This window comes from Aspergillus glaucus (assembly GCF_001890805.1).
Source record: "Aspergillus glaucus CBS 516.65 unplaced genomic scaffold ASPGLscaffold_11, whole genome shotgun sequence".
NCBI lineage: Eukaryota > Fungi > Ascomycota > Eurotiomycetes > Eurotiales > Aspergillaceae > Aspergillus > Aspergillus glaucus.
Genome location: NW_019170463.1, coordinates 87116 through 114691, shown reverse-complemented (window position 1 = coordinate 114691; position 27576 = coordinate 87116). Strand labels below are relative to the sequence as shown.

At 48.4% G+C, this 27576-nt stretch overlaps 13 protein-coding genes across 13 annotated transcripts in view; 5 read left to right on the top strand and 8 right to left on the bottom strand.

Moving 5' to 3' along the window:
* Nucleotides 1-386: 386 nt before the first annotated feature.
* ASPGLDRAFT_25946 (cytochrome P450) lies at nt 387-1877 on the bottom strand (the record flags this gene model as incomplete). Its single annotated transcript, XM_022543521.1, has 1 exon — nt 387-1877. The coding sequence occupies one exon, from the start codon at nt 1875-1877 to the stop codon at nt 387-389; it is 1491 nt and encodes a 496-aa protein (XP_022400435.1).
* Nucleotides 1878-2070: 193 nt separating this feature from the next.
* On the top strand, nt 2071-2567 carry ASPGLDRAFT_47410 (uncharacterized protein). Its single transcript, XM_022546672.1, has 4 exons — nt 2071-2092; nt 2147-2333; nt 2407-2452; nt 2509-2567. The coding sequence occupies exons 2-3, from the start codon at nt 2181-2183 to the stop codon at nt 2425-2427; spliced, it is 174 nt and encodes a 57-aa protein (XP_022400434.1). The 5' UTR covers nt 2071-2092; nt 2147-2180; the 3' UTR covers nt 2428-2452; nt 2509-2567.
* A 291-nt stretch (nt 2568-2858) lies between these two features.
* ASPGLDRAFT_35760 (uncharacterized protein) lies at nt 2859-3380 on the top strand (the record flags this gene model as incomplete). Its single annotated transcript, XM_022544600.1, has 1 exon — nt 2859-3380. One exon carries the CDS (start codon nt 2859-2861, stop codon nt 3378-3380), a length of 522 nt encoding a protein of 173 aa, XP_022400433.1.
* Nucleotides 3381-3462: 82 nt separating this feature from the next.
* ASPGLDRAFT_338194 (uncharacterized protein) lies at nt 3463-4002 on the top strand. The gene is made up of 2 exons (XM_022544364.1): nt 3463-3594; nt 3748-4002. The coding sequence occupies exons 1-2, from the start codon at nt 3542-3544 to the stop codon at nt 3905-3907; spliced, it is 213 nt and encodes a 70-aa protein (XP_022400432.1). The 5' UTR covers nt 3463-3541; the 3' UTR covers nt 3908-4002.
* On the bottom strand, nt 3668-5343 carry ASPGLDRAFT_47408 (uncharacterized protein). The gene is made up of 2 exons (XM_022546671.1): nt 5036-5343; nt 3668-4979 (listed from the first exon to the last, which is right to left on the bottom strand). Exons 1-2 carry the CDS (start codon nt 5192-5194, stop codon nt 4125-4127), a joined length of 1014 nt encoding a protein of 337 aa, XP_022400431.1. The 5' UTR covers nt 5195-5343; the 3' UTR covers nt 3668-4124.
* A 1555-nt stretch (nt 5344-6898) lies between these two features.
* Nucleotides 6899-7435, bottom strand: ASPGLDRAFT_337848 (uncharacterized protein). Its single transcript, XM_022544359.1, has 2 exons — nt 7145-7435; nt 6899-7097 (listed from the first exon to the last, which is right to left on the bottom strand). The coding sequence occupies exons 1-2, from the start codon at nt 7299-7301 to the stop codon at nt 6964-6966; spliced, it is 291 nt and encodes a 96-aa protein (XP_022400430.1). The 5' UTR covers nt 7302-7435; the 3' UTR covers nt 6899-6963.
* A 77-nt stretch (nt 7436-7512) lies between these two features.
* On the bottom strand, nt 7513-9229 carry ASPGLDRAFT_150015 (endo-1,4-beta-xylanase). The gene is made up of 2 exons (XM_022542097.1): nt 9123-9229; nt 7513-9061 (listed from the first exon to the last, which is right to left on the bottom strand). Exon 2 carries the CDS (start codon nt 8857-8859, stop codon nt 7822-7824), a length of 1038 nt encoding a protein of 345 aa, XP_022400429.1. The 5' UTR covers nt 8860-9061; nt 9123-9229; the 3' UTR covers nt 7513-7821.
* A 457-nt stretch (nt 9230-9686) lies between these two features.
* On the bottom strand, nt 9687-12822 carry ASPGLDRAFT_74542 (uncharacterized protein; the record flags this gene model as incomplete). The annotated part of the gene is made up of 6 exons (XM_022549737.1): nt 9687-10772; nt 10841-11191; nt 11241-11604; nt 11666-11823; nt 11890-12649; nt 12720-12822. 6 exons carry the CDS (start codon nt 12820-12822, stop codon nt 9890-9892), a joined length of 2619 nt encoding a protein of 872 aa, XP_022400428.1. The 3' UTR covers nt 9687-9889.
* Nucleotides 12823-13387: 565 nt separating this feature from the next.
* On the bottom strand, nt 13388-14650 carry ASPGLDRAFT_171879 (RTA1 domain-containing protein). Its single transcript, XM_022542752.1, has 3 exons — nt 14393-14650; nt 14063-14305; nt 13388-14001 (listed from the first exon to the last, which is right to left on the bottom strand). The coding sequence occupies exons 1-3, from the start codon at nt 14562-14564 to the stop codon at nt 13526-13528; spliced, it is 891 nt and encodes a 296-aa protein (XP_022400427.1). The 5' UTR covers nt 14565-14650; the 3' UTR covers nt 13388-13525.
* Nucleotides 14651-15605: 955 nt separating this feature from the next.
* ASPGLDRAFT_47401 (Zn(II)2Cys6 transcription factor domain-containing protein) lies at nt 15606-17313 on the bottom strand. The gene is made up of 2 exons (XM_022546670.1): nt 17112-17313; nt 15606-17049 (listed from the first exon to the last, which is right to left on the bottom strand). The coding sequence occupies exons 1-2, from the start codon at nt 17241-17243 to the stop codon at nt 15625-15627; spliced, it is 1557 nt and encodes a 518-aa protein (XP_022400426.1). The 5' UTR covers nt 17244-17313; the 3' UTR covers nt 15606-15624.
* A 2369-nt stretch (nt 17314-19682) lies between these two features.
* ASPGLDRAFT_47398 (sterol desaturase family protein) lies at nt 19683-21107 on the bottom strand. Its single transcript, XM_022546669.1, has 4 exons — nt 21024-21107; nt 20684-20924; nt 20518-20603; nt 19683-20438 (listed from the first exon to the last, which is right to left on the bottom strand). Coding segments are annotated over exons 1-4 (888 nt in total). The 5' UTR covers nt 21026-21107; the 3' UTR covers nt 19683-19879.
* Nucleotides 21108-21817: 710 nt separating this feature from the next.
* Nucleotides 21818-22330, top strand: ASPGLDRAFT_47396 (uncharacterized protein; the record flags this gene model as incomplete). Its single annotated transcript, XM_022546668.1, has 1 exon — nt 21818-22330. A coding segment is annotated over exon 1 (394 nt), but the record flags the coding sequence as incomplete, so codon positions are not given.
* A 1606-nt stretch (nt 22331-23936) lies between these two features.
* Nucleotides 23937-27576, top strand: part of ASPGLDRAFT_47394 (uncharacterized protein) — a 4806-nt gene continuing 1166 nt past the window's right edge. The window contains exons 1-2 of the mRNA XM_022546667.1: nt 23937-23967; nt 24046-27568. Of these exons, the coding sequence (XP_022400423.1) occupies nt 24376-27568 (3193 nt within the window). The 5' untranslated portion in view covers nt 23937-23967; nt 24046-24375. The remainder of the gene's footprint in view (nt 23968-24045; nt 27569-27576) is intronic.

Sequence of the window (27576 nt, the reverse complement as noted above, 5' to 3'; positions counted from 1 at the left end):
CCGCGCTGTCCGACTTCCTGTAATCCTTCCGAACTGCCATCATCTGTAAAACATCTTAAAAAAAAATGATCCCATCTTCCCAAATATCTAGCACCGGTTGGAGTTCTTCTCAACCATCATGAAGAAGGCGATTGATGATGAGATGGAGGATTCCACGGCTAGGCATTGAACTTTATGGAGGATATACCTCGTCGGTAGAAGGACTACTACCAGGACTTGGTTCCCTGATTGTCGCTATTTGCATGGCCATGCCAAAGAATTAACCGGCCTACGCAAGTCACTACGGCCAAGGTGCAATAACTCAGCTCCCTAAAAATATAATGATGCACTTGGGAGATTCAATAGCTCAGTTCTCGTGTTATCTCTGCAATGAACTTTCCTTCGTTCTAGTGGGAAAACTGGAGAACTAACTTCCGCCCCTTGGGTAAGGAAATAAACTCATGATCCTGCTCAATCCCCTCGTCGTCGATAATGGATGTCGTGAAATTCGTGTAAGCTACTGCCATGACTAGCTTGATTTCTTGTAATGCGAAATTACTCCCAAGACACACCCTCCCTCCGCTCCCGAACGGAAACCAGAGTCTCCGCATGTCGTGGATTTTACTCTCTTCCGGCCGCAGCCATCGTTTCGGTAGCCATTCCTCGGCATTTGGGTAGACATCCTCGATGCGGTGCAGACTGTATGCGGAGGAACCCACTCGGACACCACCGGGAATGCCGCCATAGCCATTGAGTGAGATACCATCGTCAGTGCTCGGGGTGACTCGGAGAAGCGACTGGGAAGCGGGAGGATGAAGTCGCAAAGTCTCTCGGACGATCGCGTCCAGCAGTGGCAGGGAGTCGATGGCCGATGGGGACGGGAAGGTTGGCAAAGAGTCCTCGGCATTCCGGGTATAGAATGGATATTCTAACGTCGGTGTCAGGGTCAGCAGCTCTTGGCGCAGCTCATGTTGCAGCTGTGAATGCCGCGATAACTCCCACATCATATAGGTGAAGGTAATCCCCGATGTTTCATGGCCTGCCACCAGGTGGTCGAGCAGCTCCGACGCAATGGCAAACTCTAAAGACCGAGGGTTATTCTGTTCTTTCTCCAGAGAAGCGCGCAGTTGGTCATACACCACCGGATTCGTGTCGACGTTGACATCATTCGGCGCATCATTCCCTTCCATCTTGCGACACAGCGACAGGCACCATCTCTCAATAAACCCCAGGTACCGCTCCTCGCGACTCATATACTTGAACTTCTCATATTCGTCGAGCCATTGTTGCCACTCCGGAAGATTCAAAATATACATTGTACTATTCCTCGTCCCGAACAAGAACGACGACGTAAAATCCATCCCAACCGCCTGGAACAGCGGGAGCACATTAATCGCCTCCCCAGTCTTCGCGACCCGACTCAGAATCGGAAACAGCCGCTGCGAAAGCACCATCGCCGAGATATCCCGCAGATCCTTCGACTCCCGCAAAAAAGACTTGGAAAAGATCCTGCTCAGCATGCGCTTCCGCTGCCCATGAGCCTGGTTGTGTATCATGCCGACCATGTTATCGGTCTGAAAGTTGACAAACACTTTCTGGTAAAAGGCATCCTTCTCGAAAGCACCGGTGTAGATTGTTCGGAGACCGTGAAGGGAGTTAACGCTCAGCTCGTTTGGCCCAAGGCGCACCACCGCGCCGTGCTTCTGGTGCAGGGCATGAATGGTGCGGACTTGGGTGTTGTCAGCACCTTGTTCGATCCATTTGGATGAGATGGGTGAGGTGAAGTGTGCATTGGGGATCTTGGCGAGTGGAGAGAAAAAGCAAGGCCATACGACATATCTGTACAGGAGGGCGAGGAGAAGAATGCCTGTTGCAAGAGATATCGGGGAGATCACCATGATTGAGGATGTTGGCAATCATTCAGTGCTTGGATTTTGTAGAACCCTCGCCTGTACGACGAGAATGGCGATTCTTTAGCGCCGCGCTGTCTCGGCGCTCGCCGGGGCGAAAATAATTTTGCTGATGTGTCGGCTTACTGTTCCTTTTATTCTTGGTTTTCCCGCAGATGTACGTACTCTTCTTCTTTCCCCTCTTTAGTCAATGATACTTGTTCGTACGTCACCCTCGATGCTTGCTCCCCCATCTGACCACTGACCACTCTCTAAAGCGCAGCCCATTGCGCCTGACAGTGGACGATGAGAATGTCATCCTCGCCGTCTCGAGGGGGATCTCACCCGCCCGTCACTTCTAGTGGTAGGACCGATGAAGGGAAAAACCATGTGCAGGCAGAGTATCGGGGTACGGTGGCTGACCAGGCGGATATGAGTGCGCTGGGAAGGGACCAGGTCCTCCGGGTATGGATATTAGTCTCTGTTTTATTGCTTGAATAACGCAAATTGAAGCGAAATTTCCGATATATTTCTATAGTTGGATTTGGTTGCCCTCTGATCGCAACATCGGAGGTGGTTTTGACGTATGCCCTTATTCATCGCGATGCGACAGAATAATTTCAACTGATGAAGCGTATAGATTGCTTGGGCAAGGATTGACTGACGGAGGTACGGCGGGACTGATCTGGAGCTTTTTCATCGTTTCCATCGGATTCCTCCTCGTCTTCCCGCCTGTATTGGATTTTCGGCAGTAGTTCGAATTGGATCTACTCAATAATGCAACTTAATCCCTCGGTTGTTCAATATCATTGGTACCCTGGTGACATCGAGCCTCCATCTCGCCTCGGCAGTCTCGATCTGGAATTTGCTATGATGTATTGTCTAAATCGGTTTCTCCTCTGACTGTAAATATCTTCCCCTCCACCCCCTCTATCCTCTCCATCTTTCGCCGTCGCATGACTTTTCACCCTACACCTCTTTATCTCCATTATGACAGACATGGCCGCCATGGCCGACCTCACGGTGTACAACCTTCCAACGAGCCCTCCCAACTGGGATCGGGTCTGGGTCTTTTACATTGCATTTTGCACAACCTGGACGGCTCTCCTACTCGCCGGTATGATCTTCTGCTTGGTCAATCGTCACAATCCTATCCTTAGGGTCCGCGGTCTATCGCTATCATTCCCTGCCATCACTCTTCTTCATGTCTATTGGATCCTTGGACAGATAACCTATCTGATCGGCGGAATCATGCACATGGTTCTTGTCTATGACATCCAGTACTTCGGCATGGGCGTCTACTTTCCACTAGGCATCGCGCTGTTTCACGCTTCGAACCACTGTTTCCTTCACATTGCCAAGCTGCAGAAGCAGTTCGTCCATCCCGAACTCCAAACCCAATGTGGGTGCAACAGCGCCGACTCCTCGTGGATTTGCCGTCTGAGAAACTTGCAGTACATGGCCAAGATCTCCCTTTTCGTCGGGATTGGCATGGTATTTCAGGTATATTAGGGTTATTCTTAAATCAACAAATCTACGCATTACGATCATATATCCATGGCGATTGCGACTACAACTGGAACGGATGCCGATGGTACTGTGGCTCCAGAAGGCTCAGGAATCACCGTTCTCATCGTTGGCTGTGGATTTGGCGGCATAGCAGCAGCCATAGAATGTTATTGAAAAGGCCACAAAGTTGTGGTATTCGGGAAAAACTCAGAAATAGGTGGGCTAGGTGGGTTGTTATGAAATATGAGGCAGTGTCCTTCTCTAACAGTAGTCAGGCGATGCTCTAGGGATTTCGCAAAATGGCGCCCTCCTGATCTATAAATGATACTGATACTCGAATTTTTCATACATGCTAACCATGAGCCCTCAGATATGAATGGTGCAATATTGGGCAAGAAATGGGCATTGAAACACGCGATGTTTGGCATAAAACAGACTGGGAAGCAGTGAAGAACAACCCGCAGCTTCTTGCTCAACTTCAACCCAACTGGCTGTTCAACCATGACCCCCAGGCCTACGCATATGAGTAGTTTGAAACTGTGGCCAACGCGATTCTAACTGGTTGCTCATATAAGCCGTGAAATGTACCCAATGAAGGTTCTAACCACTGTGCAACGGATTTCGATGAGGAGAAATGGGCGAATGGGCCCAAGGAAGACTTGGCTATGGGCACCAAGCTGTGAAGAGGTGAACCATGATAGAGGGAAGCGATAAATGGAGTCAAGAGAAAGAGAAACAATAACGTGGTTACTCAATAAGGCCGAAAAATCGCTTCATCCGATCATAGACATAGAAACTTGTCGCCACCATGGGAGCCATTTTCACATAGCCAATGGTCAGCCCAACATAAAAACCCCTCACTCCTCTCTCCAGAAAGATACGTTGGGCTGTCTCCACAATGCCTGATTGGGCACCAACCACACTTCCGACTTGTATTCGTCGCCGAATGATATCAATTGGGTAAGAAACTGTTTGAGCGACTATGCCAGCAACTGCTCCACAACAAAGCTGCGCAACTGCAGTCAGTCGAGTGGAAGATTGTGCTTCTAGAGTATAGGGTGCAAGGGCAGGCAAGCGAAGCCAGTCTCTAATTAGGTCATGGGTTAGGAATGACGTGCCAGCATACGGAAGTATGCCTAGCATAGTCGGGGCAATTGCTCGATAAAAATTTGACAAGCCCCCGCTGACTGCCCCTTCAAAGTAGATTTTCCGAGAAACACCAAGCCAGGACGAGGGATTCTTTTGTACTGTTTCAAAGGCAAGACGTGTACGGATCAACTCAAGAGGATATGTGACAAAGGTAGAGGCCGCACCAGCCATACTTCCGCACAAAAATCGACGCAACGGTGTTTCTTTCTCAGAAGATACGATGATTGCTGCTCGGAACTGTTCGTATGCGAGAAAGTTGATACTAGCATACGGGAAGACGCGGACCAAGCTTGCTGAGTGACCTTTGAAAAGCGCAGATATACCATATGACATTTGAATGTCTCTGGCAGCCTTGATTAAACCATTCCAGTGGGTCGAATACTGCACAAAATGAGAATGAGAGGTTTGGAAGAGGATCCTGACCCTCTCCAATGGGGCGACAATAGTTTTGGCCTGCATTACTCTCACATCAGCAATATACCGTTGGTCGCTAAGGTGGTAAGGCTCACAGCACAGCCTGCAACACCTCCAGCTAGTCCATTTCGTAAAGCAATGTCCAAATTTCGACTGTCTTTGTTTGATTTTGATGTGCGATAAACATGGTGGCTCTCTTCTATCGTCGTCGATGAATCTTTCGCGGTTGGGACACTGATGCCCGTGCCACTCATTATTCTCTCAACGACCAGCAGGGGCTTAGAATGACGTGAAGTGAAGAATCAAATCAAAGTCAGGTTCGGCATATGGGACCGAAAAAAAAATCAATAATTACACCGAAAAAGCACCTCGGCAGTAGTCCGACACATTCCCCAGTACACGAGGAAGAGAGACAAGAGGAGAGTGAGGGAGTGAGGGAGTCAAGGAAAGGAGAAAAGGAAGTCTTCTTGGCGATCAAAGGGCTAAATCAAAAAGTCGGGAGCTGACCGAGTAACTACAGTACGCCAACTCTACCAAAATAAAAGACGAAACGTACCGTGGGACTACCAAGGCGCTCAAACAACTGTTTTATAGGGTCACCGTGACCATAAGGACCATCTAGGAAAATTGTTTGTGCGACCACGACTTAATTGACCCCTGTACCCAGCAAGAAAGCGAGACCGAGTTATCTCCTAACTCCGGCTGTTTGTTTAGCCCTTCAATCACAATAATATTAGTGAACAAATGAGGCTAGGCTTCATATACCCTGTAGGACAGGGGTAGCATACAACAAGCGCCGGACATTGCACGGTCTTAAGTCAGTATAGAGGATTCTACGCCACCGGTGGGGTAATCCACTGATCGACCCGGCGGAGAAGGTCGGCTTGATTGACACTTCAAGATCCTTCTGGAGCTTGTAGCATGCTTCATTTGGAATGAAGTGCGTTCTTCATAGTGGATGTCCCAATTACAGGTTGCTTCTCCTCTCCCCTTATCTCCTAGCTCCGGGGCTTCAAACGGATGAGGGTTCTACCCTACCTGGGGGCCTGTCCACTGATGGACAAGTCGGAGAAAGCTGAAGGCTGGTTTGACTGACACTTGCAGATCTACCTGGATCAAGGGGCACCCGGAACATGCTTATTTTGAACTGAAAAGCGCTCTTCGCAGTGGAAGGCCCAGCTACATGCAGCTTCTTATCCCCTAACATCGGGGCTTCAAAGGCTGTTGATGGGTAGGAGTTGTAATTGAAGTAGATGGTCTAGCCTAGCTCAGAATCAGAATGAATAGAGTTTCATCCCGCGATGCAGTCAGCATCCATCCACAAATCCTTAGGAATCAAGATGGTAGACACTAAAGTCGTTAACTGTCACGCGCTCGGTAGCTAGTAGATAAAACGAATGATATTCATATCTAAACTATTGTAGCCATCGACGAGAATATCGAATCTGGGGAAGAAGAAGAAAAGGAAATCTATCTAGGCGATGAACGGTCTTTATACACATTTGTGTGGTGCGGCTTAAGCCCTTGTTTGCCCGTATTGCTTGTATGGCATCGTTTGATATGTTGGCGCTGTTTGTCTGGCGTTGAGCCGTCACAGTTGAACTCCGCAGTCATATCCTTTTAGTACCAAGAGTAAGTCCCATGCTACGGCCTATTTTTCAGTCAAAACCAAGACGTTTTGGCTCATCGAGACCCGCCCCAAGCAACCCAGAAGAAGAGCGTGTTAAGCGTAATCTGAACACCATACACAGACACAGTCACCCAGAAAGTAATAGCACCATACCATGCGAAATGGCCATGTTACGTGCAATGCGCTTCGCAACCAGTCAAGAGGTAAAAGTTCATTTGCCCATGCTATCCAGCAGGGGAGGACTGGACGTTCGCGCTGAATGAGTATGCCGATTATAAGACCCTGAACGATGAATATGGGAATCATCATAGTAAAGTACAGCCACACAATGTCACTCATGAGCTGTATTAGCTCAGGGTCACTGCCGAACTTGGCAACATGGATGCGCTAAAGTTACTGGTGGAAAATGGTGCTAATGTGCACCGAGAGAAATGTCATAGTTCCTGGTAGATCTGCAACCGCATGAGGAGGAACATCAAATATAGCACCGCCACTTGGTCCGGGAGCAAGGCGAAGTTTGGAAGCGCCTGCAAGATGTCAGTAAACACTTTTGAGACAGGATGCGAGTACATGCTTTTATCAGGATTCAGCAACGAGGACACGCTCGGGTACGGTGGTCCGACCGTATTCTGTTTCGGTACTCCCTGGGCCGCTTCTTGCTGCCGGTTATGAAGGAAATCCAATAGGATGGCATCCAGAGGACATGTGGATGCAGTGTTTCGAATTGGCATCAAGTAGGCTGGGGGAAATTGTTCGGTCGTACAGGGAGTCGACGGTGGTGCATAAATCGAAAGCGGATTCAAGTGGGAGGATGATCGGTAGTTCTCCGAGTCATGCGCATACAGGCGGTTTGGGCGAGGAAAAGGATCAGGAAGATTATAGTGGGAGATTTGCCTCAGAAACTCAAAAGGACAAAAGACTGTAGGCTAGCTGCCAGCCTCGGGTTTATGGAATATGGTCTGTCGTAGCTTTAGGGCTTGATATAGACAATAAACTTGATTAAATAACTAAAAATAAAACACAAAATAGATAACTAGGGGTCGAGCTTAATAAGGCTGTCAAGAAGAGCCTTACGAATATAGAAGAAACCAGACATTCGGAAGTGTTAAATATTCCTCGGACGCGCTAGTAAGATCGCGACCCTCTTTTGCCGACATTATTTTTCTTTATATATATACGGTCAAACTCTTAGGGCTGTGACCGCAATCGCGCAAAGTGCAATCTCTGATGGCTCGATGGTGCTCGAGCTCCCTAGGGAGCGTTGACGAAGTTCGTTAGGGCAGTGTGAGTGGTGTATAACGCACCCTTGGCGGTGTAGTTCCCGTCGAACATCAATGGCTTCGCGCCCGGCAGCCAGGTGTAGGCGTGCTTATCCGTGAAGCCCCAGAAGCTAATGTCGGTGATTCCTGCATTTAGAGCCTCGCCGACGACGGCGCCGTAAATATCAGCCTGGAGCGTGGCGTTGAGCGTGTGGACATCCATTTCAGCGATCGCCGTTTCCAGTCCGAGCGCCTTGTAGGAGTCGACCATGTCCGTGATCACGCCCGGTATCGGGGCTACTTCGGTGATGTGCATCTGCAGGGCGACTCCGTCGATCGGGACGCCGTCTGCCACGAGTCCGGAGACCAGGTCGAAGAGTTCCTGACGCTTGCCGGGGAGTGACTCGACGAGATTCTCGTTGATGAACAGCTTGGTGTCAGGGTTTGCTGCCCGGGCGATGCGGAAGGCATCTTCGATGTAGCCGGGACCGAGTACTTTGTAGAAGTCGTTTTTGGCGTTCAGGCCGCCGCCCTTCGTTTGGAGGGCTTCGGTGACGACGTCCCACCGACCCATTTTGCCGTCGTACCGGTGCATGACTGCCTCGAAGTGAGCCGTCATCGCAGCACGAAACGCTGTGGGGTCGGTGATGTTGAGCAGGTAGTCGGGGTTACAGCAACTCGAGATGAGCCCGTGTCCCTTGACTGCCATGTCGTTGTCTTCCGCGAAGTCAACGAGGCGGTCGAGCGTGTCCCAGTTGTAGTGCCCTTTGGTCGGGTTAAGAAACGACCACTTCATCTCATTTTCGGGAGAGAGGCTGTCGAACTGCTCAGCAAGGACGGCCGCGAACTGAGGATCATTGAGGTAGGTCGGATTGATTGCCCCGGACCCGATGAGAATGTCCTTCTTGTCTGCTTCCTCCCTCAGTGGGGTGGTTCCGGTGCTGGCGAACGCGTCGGTTCCCTTGGGAGCGGCGAGAAGCGCGATGAGTGTTGCAGCACCAATGGCCTTCAAGGTTTTGTCTGACAACATGTTCTCTTCTCCGTAGTACTCAACTGTGTGACATACGACCACCGTCTCAACATCATTAAGGCTTTTATAGGTCGTTGTGAGATAATCGATGACGAGGCGGTATCACAGCGTCGTGGACACACCGTGGCCCGATCCCTACTGTGGCGTCAGAGCAGGGTACGAACACGATAGTTCTGGTATCTATACGAAAACGAGTACGCCCCTGATTCGAGGATCAACATTCGTCTTTAGCGGTCGAAAGTCTGGTTGCTGAGGTTTCTTACGGTTCCAGTTGAAGGCGCCAGCGCCCCACTCCGAGAGTCGCCCGCCTAAGCCCATGCCGAAAGCGTATACGAGCAGGAGGACCAACCCGATGCCATTAATATTCCCGAATATAACGTAGCTTAGAGGTGGAATCAAATATGGAATTTTCTTATTCGTATTCGAAAGTCTGCCATAATTAATGGTTTATACTCGGAAAATCTCTTGGCGGTTCCATTTCCAGGCCTAATCCTGGCATACCTGCTTGGAACTTTTAACCTTAGAGTCCAGTCCGATAGCCTGGATGGAGGGGAGACGGAAAGTTTTCTCAGGCTTAAATGTGAAAGTAATGCCAAGAGGGAAAAGTGATTTTTGTGCCAGCTTTCCTCAAGAGATAACGGGCAGTCATTGGCAACCTTGTTGTCTTAGATACTCTACATGTACCTCCTGTTACATGCTACCTTCTCCGATTGGCCCCAAATTTCAGATATGATAAAAGTTACAGGCAAGTTCCGGCAATATACAATACTAGCCTGTAGAAAACAAACGTTCTACCAAGTTGTTCAGATTGAGCGAACTCGTTGGTTAAAAGGTTCGCAGTATGCTAGTCGTCTCTTCCCAGTAGATGCACTCCGTGGTACAGACAGTAAGAGTTAAATAGTAACCCAGGATCCGGCTCCCCATCCTTGGTATAATTCATAGCTTAGTTGTCATTTGGAAGTTTCTCATATTGCCCTTCGCAGGTCTAACTATTTCTATCTCGTTTGGTCCCGCTTACCCAGTAATCAATTCAGGTATTTTTACCCTTTAGCATCCCTTGAAACGTGGTAACGACACTGTCCATTTCCGCATATCCGCCATTCTCCAGTAACCATGTTCCCTCGGCATGGCGCTTTTTGACAATGTTTTTTCTCGTCCTTGAATAAACTGACGATTTCAGGCTCTCCGCAATGCCGGCACTAGGGTACACCAAGACACCAAACATGGCACAGCCAGCTTTAGATGTCATGTTTGCCACGCCCTTGCCAATACCCTTCACTGCCCCTTTCGCGCCATCTTTTCGGATACCTTGGTACGGCTTTACGGCCAAGTCGCTCACAGCCTCAGCCATCCCCCATGCAAAACCTTTGCCAGCAAGGGCAAAACCACTCTTGATGTCAGTAACGGGACCGTGGTCCCGAGGTTCTTCACCATAAAACCGAGGGATATTGCGCATTCCCTCAGTCATGGCGAGTGGGATATCAACAGTCATGCCCTTCAAAGCAGTCGGCACAAAGTTGCCAAGACTCTTCATCGACGCTCCTGCCATCCTCGCAGCAAGCCTAGGTCTATGGCGGCCCGAAAGCTCTTCAGAGGTTGACGACGCGTTCGCTGTGGAAATCATACTATTCACGCGGCTGGGCCCATTGCTGGCTCCCTCCCAATCTGTCTTCTGCGGTGAGCGTTTCCCAGAAAACGAACTGCGTGCAGATCCTTTTGCAGCTTGACTAGACGCACTACTTGAGGGCCAGTCTCGGCGGCTTACTCGGTAATCTTGATACTCTTCAAAAGGCTTATAGAAAATACCTAAAATGGAAGCAGTAAGGTCCGTCGTAGTCCCCATAACGGCAGAGGCTCCGCCCGTGATAGGATCCCATCGGCAGTTTTCGATTACGATGGGCTTGAGTGGATGTCTGAATACTGATCAGTTACGCGACTCCAATGAAATAAAACGCTAAGCCATTTCAGAATCTTCACGTACATTTCCAATAGTTTTGGGTCAAGCAAATTGTGAGACACCAACGTTGCTGCCACGACTTTTGAAATCTTGATTTTTCTGTGGTCTTTGGAGAAGAACCACACTGCTGCTTGCCCGGGACATATGTCACATAGTAGACGATCCAGTGGAAGGTGCCGGTGGAATGAAGAAACTGCTGCTTGGGTCCCGGCTTCAGAATTCATCTTTACCGCAATTGCGGAGGCGGCGAGTGTGGCTCGGTCTGTAAGGCAATACCGTATACCTTCAGCCAGTGCATGAACACTTAGCTCCTTATGGGGAATAGGAGCAGGACCGGCACCCGCTGCAGCAACCATAGAACCCCAGAACGGCTGGCTTTTAAACTGTTAGCAAATTGAAGAAGGATAGGCTTTCTGCCACTCACTCGCCAAAAAAAGGGACAATGATGGTTGGTTTTGCATTCCGGAGACCACAAGCTGTCGTGCCAGCGCCTCCATGATGCACTACAACCGTCACATGTTGGAAAAGCCATTCATGAGGGCAATCTTCGATGAAGTGAATGTTATTGTTAGATGTTCCGCCCAAGTTGGATGAGCCTTTTGATATAATAGCCCGAACACCGGCTGCATTTGCCGCGTCAAGTATAGCTGTTGTGATTCCAGCGGGATCCTCAAGTACAATACTGCCAAAGCCAACATAAATTGGTGGTGGCCCGGATAAAAGGAAGGCCTGGAGATCAGTCTGAGGCTCGTATTGTGGGGTGTCACGGAAGAAGAAACCGCAGACGTCTAGAAACCTTGTCAGTTATCTCTATTGAAATCTCTTTTAGGCTGACACTGAGGTACTAACCTATATAAGGCGGCCAATCTACTGGTTTCGGGACGAGGGCTGGGGACCAGCAGTAGGTAAACGGAACCTTTAATATTTTAGCAAGATGAGGACCTTCAAACATGGCCACTTCATCTAGATCCAGCTCCTTTCGCCACTGATTGATCACATCGCCGACCCTGACGCAACTTTTTAGCCCTGTGTAACTATATCGTATTTTTCAAGATAGTCGCGTATATGCTTACCCTTGCCATACAAGCCAGTTCACAATATCGTAAGACGCATAATTTCTGAAGCTTTGATCTGCATCCTCGGTCTTCATGTTTGCCAGCGGGTGTGGAAAAGCCTTTGTGTTACTCCAAGGCATAGTGAACATTAGATGTACTGGAATGCTGAGCGCTTGGGCGCAGTGAACGTGTGCAAAGCTTGGTGGGTTGGCGATGATAGAATCAGCCACGAATGGGTGGTTTGTTACCATATCTGGCTCCACACATGACCTCCAGCATCCATCGAGCATCTCCCGGACCATGATGCGTTTGCGACGGATCTCGCCTGCCCGAAGACCTCTCATGCTAGGAATAAGGCCGGGATTTTTAACCATGTATGACATCAGCTCCGCTGGATCGCCTCCAATTGGGTAAAATTCCAATCCCGAATTCCTGACAAAACTTTCGAAAACGTCATGCGTAGCGAGGCGCACGCGGTGTCCGTACCGTGCAAGTTCATTTCCAAGGGCAATGAAAGGTTGGACATCGCCTCGACTGCCCACCACTTGGAGGACAATGTTTAGTTTGATGCTCCAGGGCCTAGTCTCTTGATCTATGGTGGGCTCTCCGTATTTTGCTCTAGGATGAAGGTCTGCTTCTGTGAGACCGACATCTTGCGTCGGTAGCTCCGAGTATTCTGGCGGCGGTGTCGTAGGATGTCTTAGGAACGGACCATTGTAGAGCATGGAAAATCCTCGCACGAGATTTGAGTCCCAATCGATATCAATGCGGCCGTCATCTGATTTAAGTGACCCGCATGTCAATATATCGGCTGCCAAGTTCCATCAACATGCTATAAGCCATCATACCGTTCAGATTACTGCCCACTTTGCTAAAATCTGAGGGCATGGGCTCCATTACAGGTTCCCCCGGTAGTTCGAAAACCTCTTCAGTACGATAGTTACTGGACATGGTTGCGCAGCTCAAAGGGTGGATAGTATGGACGAAAATAACGTTTTGGGAAAAAAAAAAAAAAAAAAAAAAAAAAAAAAAAGTCCAGAGGATGATGGAAGATTTGAAACAATGTCAGTTCTCCCTCAAGTAAGATGAAGGTGAAGGTCGAGCATAAATGCCTGGAATCCAGGTGCAACCAGGGAACGATCAGTCACTAGTGGTGGCTATGGTCTGGACTTCCAAGGGTCAGCCGCGACACCCTTTTTAACTCGGGATTAAGGTGGCCCCACTCGTACTCGTATTATCGTATGTATTGGCAATGTTCTCGTTTTCTCTCATTCAACATCTGGTTCCGCCCATGAAGCCGTCTTTTCTAGCGAGTAGTGTGGAGGTGCTAGATCCGCCAATTCATACTTCCTTTCTCAACATCTCGTCTCCGAATGTCGAGTCATATAAGTGTCTTTTTACCCTAGAACTCGATGATTTACACGCACATTTACTGTATCTATCTCGCTTACTATCCGGCCATATTTGGCCATTTCGCTCTCTACTTAGATAGAAGAGACCTCCATAAAGAATATATGGCATAATGGCGATAAAGAGTCATGTAGAACCTAAAAACAATACCCGCCCTCTGGCTCACTTAAAGGATTCTAGGCCTTGTACCCCAAGCATCGTGTGACAAGAACCTTGCAGCATTGTTCGTAAATCGAATGACAATCTAGACTTCTCTTGTCGGAAGCAACTCTGTGTTTGCTGAATGCGTCCTTCTCGAAGCACGTCGTGGCTTCGTTGACTGAGAAAGGACCTTGGATGGGTGGAAAATACTCATCGCAACCATGGTGAAGAACATTAACGTTGAATCAAAGACATACAGGTACACCTCGTGGCTGATGAGATATCCATTGTTGCCTTGGGCGTATTCAATGAGCCGGAAAATCGACCGAATGAGAATTAGAATACTGGCCACGTATAGCCCAGTCATGATGATTTCCCAAGCAGTCATGTGCAGTATCCTAGATGAACGCGATAGGCCGAAAGTCTTCTCGGTGGGATTATTGCGAATTCGGTAGTGGAAAATTGTTGAAGCTATGATGAAAATGCTGAAGAACACCAATTGTACAGCGAGACCGCCAATTGTGATGTGTTCGCCGGTGGTCATCGCGCTGATAGTTCCACTTGCCATGATCCCGCCGCCTTCATTCGTAATTAGCTTTCATCGACCCGGACGAGCATGTGAATGGAGAGGGCTAATAACCTGCTGCTTGCATCACGAAAGCGATCACATCTCCGGTGACGAAAATTGTGGTAAGCCATTTTACTGGCACCACGCTCAAACTCTCAGCGCCCAAGTGCACAATGAGTCGGCCGAGAGTCATGTATATCGAGGCTGCATAGAGAGGAGGAGCAAGAAGAATCATGATGGTACCAACTGAGTAAAGTGAGATGTTTTCTTTGTCATTATGGGCCAGCGCGCGGCAAATGTAACCTATGATTTGAACTGCAACACCTGTCAGAAATGCTATGGGCTCCCGTGGAGATCATGAGGGGATTTGCAAGGCCTGGTATTGAGACCGGTTCAACTTACAGGCTCCTCCAACGACGAAGATTGTAAAGTACCAGGATCGTGTACGAACGACCTGGTAAAGATGATAGAAAGTCATGAGGACAAACAGAACAATGAAGATGATTGCAGCCACAAGAGAGGGCGTATAGCGGTATAATTTGAAATCTATCTCTCCACCCCCGTTGGAAGCCATGATTGATGGGCGTTGGAACTGAACCAACCAACTGTGAAAGTGGCTAAGTATACTTCGACTGAGAGGAGGCGTTTCAGAGAATTGAAGGGACCGTTCGAAGTTTGTCGTCTTGAATGAGCGGCAGAAGGAGTTGACTGATATGCATTTCTGAGCGCGCTGGCTCGGTATATGAATTGAACCCTGGAGGGATTCCTTTGAGCGTCGTAATCGTATCTGGCAAAGCAGGGATGATTTTTCTTCATGTTTTGCTCTTTGTATCCGTGGTACTGATAAATCGGCACTGACATGTGTAATTTGACCCACTCGTATTCGAGTTCTCGGTTTCGCCGATCCCCATTTAGTTGGAGCGAGCTTGTAGTTAACTTATGTGGAGCGATAGGGAGCAGGTAGTCAATTGATTGTATGCATATGATTGACTAGATACATGAAAAAGGAGAAAAGGCCAACAGAGAAAGGGGATTAGCGAGTCAATGAGAATGCACGAAGTGGCTCATCATACATGGCCTGAATGCTACTCCGTAGGCTATCACCGAGATATCGTCCGACATCTTATCCAGATTGGTGATTACCCAAGGCATCAAGCCGTCCACGGGGCTTAGGTGCCGATCCAACCACGTTACCCGTAATGTCTTCGTTGTATGTCTTGAGACCTCTCACAAATCACATGATTAGTAGCTGTTGCCCTAGCATAAAAGCTCTTCCCTGCTCACTAGAATCTAACTTCTTTGTCCATCACAAGGATGAGCTTTTCATCATCGTTTAATGCAGTCCTTCTTTACTGTTATCTATCGACGAGACTGAGTAGTTTCTAGGCGCCCATTTCCCTCGGCAGTCTCTGTTCGAGATTATTAGCAATGATGGTAATGGAGATGAACTGTTGATGTAAGCGATGAACTGGAAGAAGATCTATACTAGGACTACGAAGCAAGTGATCAAGCAAGTGATCTAGCAAGTTATCTAATGAGGGGATCTTCAACAGTCTCTATTCATAACTAGCCATCACGGCCCAGGGTCGTCCAAGTCGTGCCAGTAGGTACTTCACTGGTCGTAAATATGTGATTTAAGGAGTACAGGTCTGTGGCAAATTCATGACCTCATTGGGCCATAGCATGAATGTTGACAGTTGGCTCTCATTCAGGGTACTGATAAGCGCATTGATTTTGAGTATCCCGCTTTCAAATGAGCCCCTCAGAAACCAAGTATCAACTAGAGTATTTACCAAATAGAAATGAGCAAGGATGACGAGTGAGTGTCCATGAAGGCAATTATGTTTGCTTCTCTCAAGCGACGCCAAGAATGGACTTGGAAGCAGGACTGGCCAGGACAAAATCGCCGCCTCTTCAAAATCCAACTGGATCTCCATGTCAGCAGGTTTCTCGGTTGCTGCACACCGCAATACGGAGAGAATGCGTGAATACACCGTATCCAGGATGTCCAAGGCCCCAGACTGCGCGTCCACAACCCAGTCTTGAGTCATGGATGCTGAAGGCTGGGATGTCGGCGTACCCGAGCAGCTGGATAAGTCATCCTCAGTGGGTTCAAGCGCATTCAAAGAAGCCTTTATGTTGGCGACTGCTTGGCTGGCACCTTCGGCAAATTTGAATAGGCGGGGTGAGCAATGAGAAAGTCGAGATGATGGTGCATTGAATGGTAAATCTTTCCAAAACTCATCACCATGTGAAAATACCACCATCTGCCGGAGCCGGCTGGCTTTCAACACATGCCATTGATCATTTACTATAGATGATATCCCTCGGTTGAGGTATAACCAGTTGAGATGTAAGACGTCATTTATTGAAGAGGGATTTTCTGTGGCGCTGTTCATCTCTTCGGGAGTCTCAGTAGGTGAATTGAGCTCCTGAATCTTAAGGGATGCAAAGGCAAACCCAACAAGCAGCAAAGAACCTGTAAAAACAAGTTCAGCATTGGACGGAGAGATGCAAGACACCTCTTCTCTGAAGCCTTTCAGCCCTCTTTGATGATGTTCCACAATGATTGGTAAGTCCACTGTATCTGAGTCTCCAAATCCCCCAGTCCTGTTGGCCTCAGCCTGCTGCGTAATCATGTGGATGCCCCCCAGTGCCAGGAGCAGATGCATCAGATACTGATTTTTGCTCCCAAATTCAGGGATGATCCGCTGCCAGACCATGGCTCTCCTTGGGTGTAATGACATTTGTTTCGCGGTGTACAAATGAAAAAATTGAAGGAGCTTCAAATCATTCATGGCCAGGGCCCCATGCCAATGGTTAGACTGGCTCGAGAAAACCGCTGGTAATGTCGCATTTATTCCCAATGGCTGAATCAAACCAAGCGGTGAACCTCCATCCGAGGGCGCGGAAGAATCCGGTAATAGAGATCTATCGTCGTTCCCTGTCTCTTCTCTTCTAGATCTGGGGGGTTTCTTCGAAGGGATGCGTGGGCGGGGGTAAGAGCAAGGTTCGCCTCTGGAAGAACATGTGCCGCAGGCGGGTTTAAGTTCGTCACACTTTGAGATTAGCATCTGGTCTGCAACGGGAAATCAGAAGGACTATGACTTAATGACCATACTTTGACCCTTCGGGATTTGCAAGGATAGCAGCCATCGCGAGACTTGGTGTGGCGGGCGCGATGTCTTTTCAGAAGACGTTGATTGTCCGCAGCGTTATCAGAAACCACTGAATTTGCCGTGTGTTCGTCCATTATTCGAGTGTTACAAGTTTCTGAAGGTAAAATAGAATATCCACCATGATTGGTAACTGTGTAAGGCTGGAGCCTTCCTACTGTAGCTACGAGTAGACTATGTAAAATGCGGCGAAGGACTCTGGTTGTAGGGCGGCCGACAGCAACCAGAGACGTATACACCAAAAGGGTTCCAATTCCCGTCATCCAACCACACAGCAAGTTGAGGGCTCTAGGGGCCTGAGGCAGAAGACATACCTACTGAAAATCATTCAGAAGATCGGAGTGTAATGCTTTGGGGAGGACAGAAAGATAGCAACCTTGAAGGATCATGTGGCTGAGTTCGTACTCGTATTTGTTGGGACGACTACCAATTCCACAGTGGGTTCCTACGGATGTCCCGAAACTTGGTTTTGTGGGTCTTTTAATTGTTTACTCTGTATTAATGTTGAAGTCCGGTCCACCAGGTAGATTAGGGTCGGAGACCCACCCGTATTCTTATCCAGCGTGAGACGCTCAAATACGAACACGGCAGTCCATTGACCCCTCGCATTCGTTCCTCACGGTAGCTCCATCTCAACAGCCTGGGACACCTTACAAAACAAGCTCGGTAGCCCATTCTTGTGGGGCCTAGCAACGCAATATTTAATGTGGATCAGGCTATGGCAAGGAGCGGCATCGACGATACTATTGTATTCTGTGTCTGTGTAGATGGATGAGGGTGGATCGCCTCTATCCGGCAGTTGTGTGTGGGCTCGCTAGTGCGGGCCAATCAGGAGCGGGGCATATTGAAGCCTGAGGCTCTCCAACATTTAACACTTCTGCACCACTGCAAAAGGTTGCCACGAGAGGCGGCTCATCTTCCGTGATTCTACGATCTTTTCATCTTCAACACAGATATCTCTTGTTGAAGGGTATGGCCATAACATACTCAAACTTCTCTTCACCCTACTTGCGGCAGCCAATGTGGCTTGTAGCATGGCTCCCGCCCAGACGCGCCAAAATCCTGCCATACTCGGATGTCACAACGACCCCAGTTAACGGTGTTTCTGAACCAAGTCCAAAACATCACCGCAGCCCCTAAGAACCTGGCTAGCCGCCTCTTTCAACTAAAGACAGGACACGCAGCAGTAGGGACCTACCTACACCGGATTCAGGCCCGGGACGAGGCGACCTGCCGGGGATGCGGAGCACTACATGAAACTGTGTGCCACCTTCTATTCGAATGCCGGCAGTGGCGGCGTCAACGAAGCAAGCTTTATGGAGCTCTAGAAAGGGTTGGGGTTGCGAGACCCATTGCAGCTGAAGACCACCCAGAGGGCAGGCCTTTGGGGGAGCCTAAGGCCACAAAATCCCCTTTGGAATTTCTTTCCGTCACAGACGTGGCTTTACCCCCAGGGTATATCCAACGCACAAAAGAACTGGCCGCGAGAGATGATGAGTGGGGTTTAGATGTTCTAGAGAAGGCGGACCGGTCAGGTGAAGGCTAGCATGGAGGGTAGCCTAGGTCCGGTGAGATGATCACGAGGAGACCTTGGGTAGCTCGAATGCCCTACGCATATAAGCGGTCTTAGGCGAGGAAAAACGATTAGAAGGTTTAAAGATGGGGAATGCGCTTCCAGGAACAGATAGGGGCCGAATATACTGCCCATGGAACATGGTCTGTCATAGCTTTAGGGCTCGATATGGACAATAAACTTGATTAAATAATAATAATAATAAGACGCAGCCACCAATCAACATTGATGATATGCTCTTCACTGCCTATCATCTCATAGCTGTTATACACCAGGAGGCATGGACTCGTTCCAGCAGCAGGTGAATAGCATGCTCACATGATCGCCCTCTGCGGCCACCAATGTGGGTCTGTGGTAGGAGACTGTGCGCTTCAACCATATAGCTTATGCGGGTTGTAATGACTGCTTCTAATGCTTTTCTGATTGTGTTAAGCAGTGCAATGGGCCTGTATGCCTTTGGGTCTGCATAATCAGGTTTGCCGGGCTTCCGCAATACCACTGTAGTTGACTTTCGGAAGTGCTCTGGGCAGTATCCTAAATGCAGGCAAGCATCAAACAGATTAGTGAGATGGCCCAGGAAGGCCGGAATGGCTAGAGCGCGATGTAGTGTCAGATTTGGTATCCCATCAGGGCCAGGAGCCTTGTTTGGCGCAGCCCGCCGGACTGCCTGACAGACCTCTTTCTCTGTAATGGCAGGCATCTGTAGTGGTTCAGGGTATTCATAACCAGGGATGTCTGAGAGATCTGCTTCAGGAGGTGGGGGAAATAGCGTCTTCCGCAGTGCCTGTGCTTTCCTTTCTGGAGTGTCATATGTTTGGTCCCCTGCGTGAAGAGTTGGTGTGTAGGTTGGTTGGACACCTCGGCGGCGGCGTGCCCAACGGGCCAGTTTCCAGAAGCCCTCTATTGATTCAGTTGCATCCTCCACGCGGGTACGGTGATTGTCTCGGTTTATCAATTATGATATATATAACTAGAGTTCAAAGTATCAAAACAATATTCAGAAAGATTTAAATTTGATCTGAAATTTTGATATTCGGAAAAAAGAGTGGGTAGATTCTTTTGGAACAGAATGTAGCTCCAGACAGAGCCTACACCTGAATTGAAGAGAAAATAGGCAGACCGTCACTGCTAACGTTCAGATCATTGTGTCTTCTTTGCCTTCACCTTTTCCCCTCTTCGGCGCTTCAGGGCTTCCGGAGTGTATTCGGTGTCAAGGAGGTAGTCCCACCAGCGGAAGCTGCTTGAGTAGTTCCCAATGAATTTCTCATGGTGGAGGTCGTGATGATCAGCACCAGCCCAGAAAGACAAAAAATGGTGAAGACTCCAAGGAAATTCGTAGCCACTGTGGGCATCGATAGCCTGGAACAAGCGCAACACAATCCAGATATACATAGTGAGAATATGCAGGTTACCGGTGAAAGCACACCAGAGGATCGGGCAGCTGACGGTTCCGAAGCCGAGAATCATCACTTCAATAGGAGAAGCATATTCGGCGGCCAAACCAAATGGTGCGGAATACTGATGGTGAATTTTGTGAATAGCCTTGTAGAGTGGACCCCAATGAAGAGCTCGGTGGAGAAAATAGTGCCAAGTGTCCTCCATCACAAAAAATATTGCAATTTGATATGTTATAGTCCAGAGAGACGGAAAAGGAATCGATGTTGATAGACCGCAGAACTGGGCCATTGGGTGGAAAAGCCTAGAATAGCCGTTATTATTCAATCGGCCGAAAGGCAAACGTCAGGTAGAATACCACTCCGTCGAGGGCAGGAACATACCAGATTTGAGGAAGTTCGACGGTGAAGTGGCTCAGAAGCACAAACTTGGCGCAATCCCATTGTTCGCGTAATGAAGGTACTTTGTTCTGAGGCAGAATGTTAGTTTCGATGGCGGCTGGAATTGGGTTGATTTCGGCTAGTGCCAGATGTTAGGCTTGCCACTTACACTTTGAATTTTGTATCTCTTGAAGAAACCCAAGCTATCGATGAAAACCCACGGAAGAGAGCGGCCGAAGTAGAACAACTCGTGGACGGCGAAGGACATTATGCCAGTGGCCAGGACATCATTCTGCATCCACGCATACCATGCAACCCACAATCTCTCTGCCACGCTCAGGTGGGTATTGGATTTGGTGATATCCTGATATTGGCCCCAATAGGTGCCGGGGGGCAGCACGGTAGAATTCCTAGGAGAAAAAGGGTCAATATGCGACAAATTCCACAAGAGTATAATTCAACCACCCTGGGGGGGTGGGGGGTCGCAAAAAAGCGGAGGGGACACATACATTGTGGTTCCTAGCAGGTCTTGAATAAGAGAGAAGAAGCAGAGGCTGAGAGAAGGAGAAGACTATTTCATGAAGAGGGGAGTAAAAAAAGAAAGGATCTGGGCGAGAGTACTATGTGCTATGTAGTGTACAGTATATTCCCCCCTACTACAGAGTACTCTGTATTGAATCCTAATCCTGCTAAATTGAACATACCACTACGGAGTGGACATACCACACGCAGGGGGGTTCCAGGCAGCTAATCACAGGCGGGCATTTACGCATTATCCGGTTTGGTGGGACTCGGATGGCTTTCGGCCCGTGTGGGCTGACCTTTGCGGCGCTGATTAGACCTGGCTTTGAACCTCCGCATGGGTCCCTACCCCGGAACCTCGAACCTCACCTCAAGAGGTGAGGTTCAACCTCCACCGACCCGCATGAACCTGCATATGCATAATTTCTTGACGCCTTTCCTCTTTTGGCTGGATAAAATTGATGATTCATCTCTGTTTTTTACAGCTGTTCCGTCACCCTGTTGTAACGGCATGAACCACCTAACTATATAAGTGAGCGCAGTACTAAGCCTGTCGGCTTAGTATCCTAGTCTTTTGCTCCTGACGCAGCGGTTATCTCTCTGGAATGCGCCCTAGATGAGTGGCCGTGACAGTTACCATCAAAGGATCTATTCGGATCTTCTGGAAAGATCATCAGAGGGAATTCCCTATTCTTGCAAGCATTGCCCGTGATATTATGTCAATTCCAGTGACTGGTGCTGGAGTTGAGCATCTTTTTAACTCTGCCCGGGATGTATGCCACTACTGCCGGGGGTCATTGAACCCAGAGACTGTTCGCGATATCATGTTATACATGTGCACAACAAGATTTGATATCAAGGAGGAGCAGCGGCTGATTCTCCAAGAGTATCTTTTAGACCATGAGATGGCCGCTTCAGCTGAAGCACTTGATGTCCAGACACATGCTTTCAAGGCTATTAGTGATGATGAGGAGGATGTCAAGATATGTCTTGATACACCGGCTGCGACATCAATTATGCAGGCAACCCCGGATGTACCGCCACTCTCAGCAGTCACCGCTGGAAAGCGGCCTGCAGTTACTTCTGACAATGAGGAAGACTCTAATGCTGATGAATTTGCGGATCCAGATAAGAACAGGGCATCACCCTCCCCTGACTTCCCTGATACGCAGCATCGTGTATCAGGTAGAATACGGAAGAAGTTGAGACTACTGGATGGGTATATAGCTTGATTACTTCACTCTTGACTCTTCAGAACCATAACCAGACACTGTACTATAGATATAATGTAAACCATTGATAATTGAAAGCTGAGCCCCTAATTCGAAGCTGAACCCATGATATTGTGACGGCTTGACACTGCGTCAACGGCTCAGTGCTGCGTCAATGGCTGCTGCGTCAATGGCTGACACCGACAAACGGCACCAACATACTAGACGAGTGGTGATGTCAAACAAACGCTTATAAAACCTCCATTTCCTGTAGATAGATTTCCTCTTCTCTTTCCCCCCCAGATTTGATATTTTCGTCGATGGCTACAATAGCTTAGATAGGAACTCCGTTCAATATTATCTTCTATTCCGAGCCCGTGACAATGTGCCTGTCTGGTATATTGGCACCATCAAGGATCATGGTTTGCCAGTGTTGGTGCAACGAATGCAGGTGGGTATGGCGAGAGAAATGGGTGGTAGTGTGGAGCATAGGGAGTTGCAGACAAGCCATTCACTGTTTTTGAGCCAACCAGAGGTGACTTAAGGATTATTCTGGAGGCTGTTGGGGCATTTACAGGGAAGTCAGGGCCCCTCAGGGGGTAATGAATCTACATTGAGTGGATGTGGTGATGTGATAGCATTACTGAAGGCCACACTCTGGCAGCCTTTCATGTGATTTAGATTTGGACTACTTCTGGCCCTTGGTCATATATTAGGAAAGTGCATTCTCCTGTTTACTTGGGGAAGGAGGCTATGGAGGTTCAGATTCAATTGATCTAGTCTTGAACATCAGTTTGACAGAAGTTTCACACCATAGCAGCAGTACTGCGGTGGACTGACACGATTCAAGATGTCGCGGGCCTCGCGACCAATCAGAGCCTGACTTTCCTGCCTATCTACAGCATACGTGTACAACTTACGGCTGCCCGAGCATATGCATGGACGGATGCAACTATATGATGATAGGATCGGGGGACTATGGCTATGCAGCCAGCATCCTTTTGACTATGGCCACCGCATACATGCATTATGCACTTTGTACTGCTTTTGTCTCTTTGAACTTCTTTCGCAACGACCTTGTCACCTTCCCCTTTGCGACTAGTTGACGGCCGCCAGATTGTTTATAAAAAGGCCGTACAATAGATAGATATCGAGAATCAGAGTTCTTCCTCTATTTACTCCGAATAGTGCCTATGACATCCTTCCGAGCATAGTAGTTGACACCCACTCATCACCCTGCTCACCCACTGATCACCCCAACACTCACCCTCAACTCTAGAGGCATCACCTCAATCACCTGCACCTAACTAATGCTCACCCGGCCATCACCCTTAGAGCGGCAACGAGAAAAGGGCAGAATTGACGGTTGGCCGCACTTAACATGTGGCTTAACTGCGGATGATAGTTCGGTGGGTGTCTCCCGGGTGAGTTAAAGGGTGATGCCGCTTGTCGGTCGCGCGACCAGGGGTGAGTTAGAGTGAGTGCGCTATAGATGAGGGTGAGCCATCACCCAATGTCGCCCAGCGCCGCGCAATCTCAATCCTTTGGAATCCTTCTAATCCAATGGCGTGCTAAGCCACTGATCATTGGCTGTCCTTTTCCAACTTCAAACACCGAGCTATCTTGGCATCTGCACATAGCCACAAACAAATCTTTCCTAAAAAATGATGCAACATAGGCGGCAGCAAGGCACGTAATTCACTGCGTCTGCTATGGATCTGTAAGTAGAGAAGCAGAGCAGTGAATCCAGCACTGTCTCAATATCAATGTGGGATATCAGAATGATTGGTTGAGGCAGGTTCCATGAGTGCACAGAGTAGGAAGCGCCAAAGGGAAAAAAGCAAATGGGCCATGGATTCTCATCGGTGTCTGATTTGGCTTGGCTGGGGACCTGGGATTACGGGTACGGGTACGGATCAGTCCGAGCAGGCCGCCTCTGGCTAGGCCCGATCAGCCAATCATCCGATAACTTGTCTACAATGAGTAAAGCCTTGACAAGTCATCAATGCTCTTGCAGCTGTAGTTTTTGTCAGTTCTTCCACCAGCCACTTTGCAAATACTCTATAACGCATAACGCTGTACCTCTTCACAGGCCGAGAAATATCTATGTTGAACGTGACAATCAATGATGGCGGTATATCAACATCATTCATGGAGACCTACCCAGACCAAGTGCCTCATTCAGCGCTTGTCAAGTCCTGACTGCAGCCTGGGAGAGCGGAGAGCCTTGACAGCGCTGTTAACCTGCATGATCCGCATTTTTGGGCGTGACCCAAAATCATACAATGCGGAGGCTGCTGCACTCTCATCCATTATTGATGCCAATGAGTACCACTCCCTCATATCAGGCTTTGCAAACGCCATCATTCGAGGCACTACCGATGGTGATATCCTTGATCCAGATCTCCTGACAAACTTCGCATATGCTCTCCGTCGTGCTCCTGCTACCTTGTCTGCTGAGACCGCCAAACTCGGGTCAGTGCTTGATAGTCTGCATCAGAGGCTAAATAAGGCAAGCAGTCGGACAGAACTGGAAACTCAGTACCACTTGGTTTGCACTATTTCAATTGTATTGGATGCCATGGTCGACATTAAGCTCTCTGGACTGAATCGAGAAATAATCCATGAACCTCTCCTGCAACAGCTGAGGAACCTGAAGGATAACTCGGAACCTCGTCTTTCACATGCTGCTAGTTATGCATATGAAGCTCTACGTTCCGTACCTGATGATGAGGGTCCTTACCAGGCACTACTGCGCCATACCAGCATGCTCATTCAGGCAACGGCGAAAATTGCTGGCGCCATTCCAACAATGGACCCCATGAGGATTGTTGATGCTGCTCCTGATGTGATGAAATTGCTCGCTCTCTTTAAATATTTGGTTGATGCAACTCACAGCGCCTATACCGGTTCCCAAGACATACAAAAAGTGGTTGGAGACATGCGAAACCTATCAAAGAGCAACGGGTGGTACATAGCTCTTCGGTACACCAGCCTGTTAATCGCGGACCGACAATTCCCGATGTTGAAAGATTTCATTGAACAGCAGCGGTATGACAATGAAGATCATTTCTGGTGCGGCTTGTATGTACGGCTTGAACAAGCATGGGAAATTGGAGATTCAACAGCTAAGACTCAAATCATTGATCTACTAGATCAAATCATTCCCCAAGGGAAATTGCAATCTTCATATGTCAAAATTTGGATTCGACTGATTGCCGAAACACTCAGTCAGGCTCACTGGAAAGATCTTGCCTCGGAGAGACAGCACTTTATTAGGCGATGGAAAAACAAGAACGGCCAGAGCAGATTACAACGCTTCAATGTGCAATATCTATGCATGGAGACTCTTCCGACAGACCTGTTAGACAGAGCATGGTCAGAGTGCAAAGAAGCCCATAAATTCTATGCTGATCTTCAGATCCGTGAATATTACAACCAGGGAGGACGCCTCGAAATTAGACGCCTTTCTGGAAAGCCACTGGACATGGCCCAATGTTACATCAATCTCTCCATCACCGAGCACGCACGGGAGAATGACAAACAATTATCTGATAGAGCAGCACGGTCTTCTGATTTTACCCTTTTCAGCCGCATGAAAGTTCCGACATCAAATACAGACAAGAATGTGACATTGCCTAAGTTGTTTGAAAAGTGGAATTGCCCTGATGGCACCGAAGCTCGACCCAAGCGGATCTTGATACGGGGACGTGCAGGAGTGGGGAAAACAACACTGTGCAAGAAGATTATCCATGACTTCCTGCATGCTCAGCTATGGGCAGAATACTTTGACCGCATCATCTGGATACCTTTGCGTAGTTTTAAAGGGACAAAAAGTTTGAATGAACTGCTTCATGAAGAATATTTCGCGTTGCAAGGAGAACGAGCTTGTCTAGTTTCAGCTCTGCATGAGGCTATATTTGACCCGACTGACCAGAAGACTCTGTTACTCCTTGACGGCCTAGATGAAATCTCTGGGGAACGGCATGTTTCTGGAATCGACCTAATAGAAAAGCTTAAGGACCTTTTAAATCAACAAAACGTCATCATTACATCTCGACCATACGCAGTGACCTCGCCCGATCTGAATTCATTTGATTTGGAATTGGAAACAATTGGATTTCGCCCGGCCCAAGTGCAAGATTATTTGGCTAAAGTTGTGCAAGATCAAACGTCAGTGGAAGAAATCCGGGCCTTTATCAAAAGCCATTGGGTGATGCAGGGACTTGTGCAGATTCCGATTCAGCTAGACGCACTATGTTACAGTTGGTACAAGGGATTGGGCCCAGGAGGTGCACCACAGACCATGACCGCACTCTACCAAGCCATTGAGGTGAAGTTGTGGAACAAGGACATCTTGCAATTAGGTAAAGGAAATGAACAAGGACCGCTCAACGGCTCTCGATCCCGAGAGTTGCGAACACGCTCGCAGGTTGAAAACCTCATGGAAACTGAGATGAAATTGCTTGAATTCCTTGCATTTACTGGCCTGGTTAATGACACAATTGAGTTCAAGCAAGCTATTCGTGATATGGTATACGAGCAGCCCAGTTTTTCTGGGATGTCTGATGACATCCTTGACAGAGTTTCATTTCTGCGTACATCAGACCCTTCAGCTGATCATGAAGTCCGTAATTACCATTTCCTCCATCTGACCTTCCAAGAATTCTTTGCAGCACAATATTTTGTACGATGCTGGGTATCCAACACATCACTATCCTATCTCGAATTCAACCCAGCAGATCAGAAAAGCGAAAAACAGACATCACCCAAAAGCTTCATTCGACAAGAGAAATATAGCGGACGCTATGACATATTATGGCGGTTTGTGGTGGGGCTACTCTATGATAAGGGCGAAGAGGAATTATGTCAATTTCTTGAACTGCTAGAGAGTGAACCACGAGACCTGTTGGGGCCAGCGCATCAACGGCTCCTCATGCATTGCTTCAGTGAAGTGCCTCATTCAAAAAGCAAATCCCGACTGGAGAATCACCGAGTTCATATGGAACATCAATGCCGACTGTGGTCCTTTTACGAGTATGAACTCCATAAAGAGATGCATATGTGTCGTGAAGCAGAGTTTCCTGAGAAATCTTTGAACAGAATGCTTGCACATGAGCCAGTTGATGTGAAGACTGCTATCTTGCGAGCCTTGCTTAGCCGACCACATATTTCGTCAAATCTACTGGACCTGATAGTTAGTTTTCTAAGGGAAAGTGACGGTAATTCTGAAATCAGAGAGGCTGCCATTGAAGTTTTAGGCCGGCAGTCACCCCTACCAGAGAACGTCTTTCAGGCTCTGGTATCCCGATTGGACGATGGTGATTCT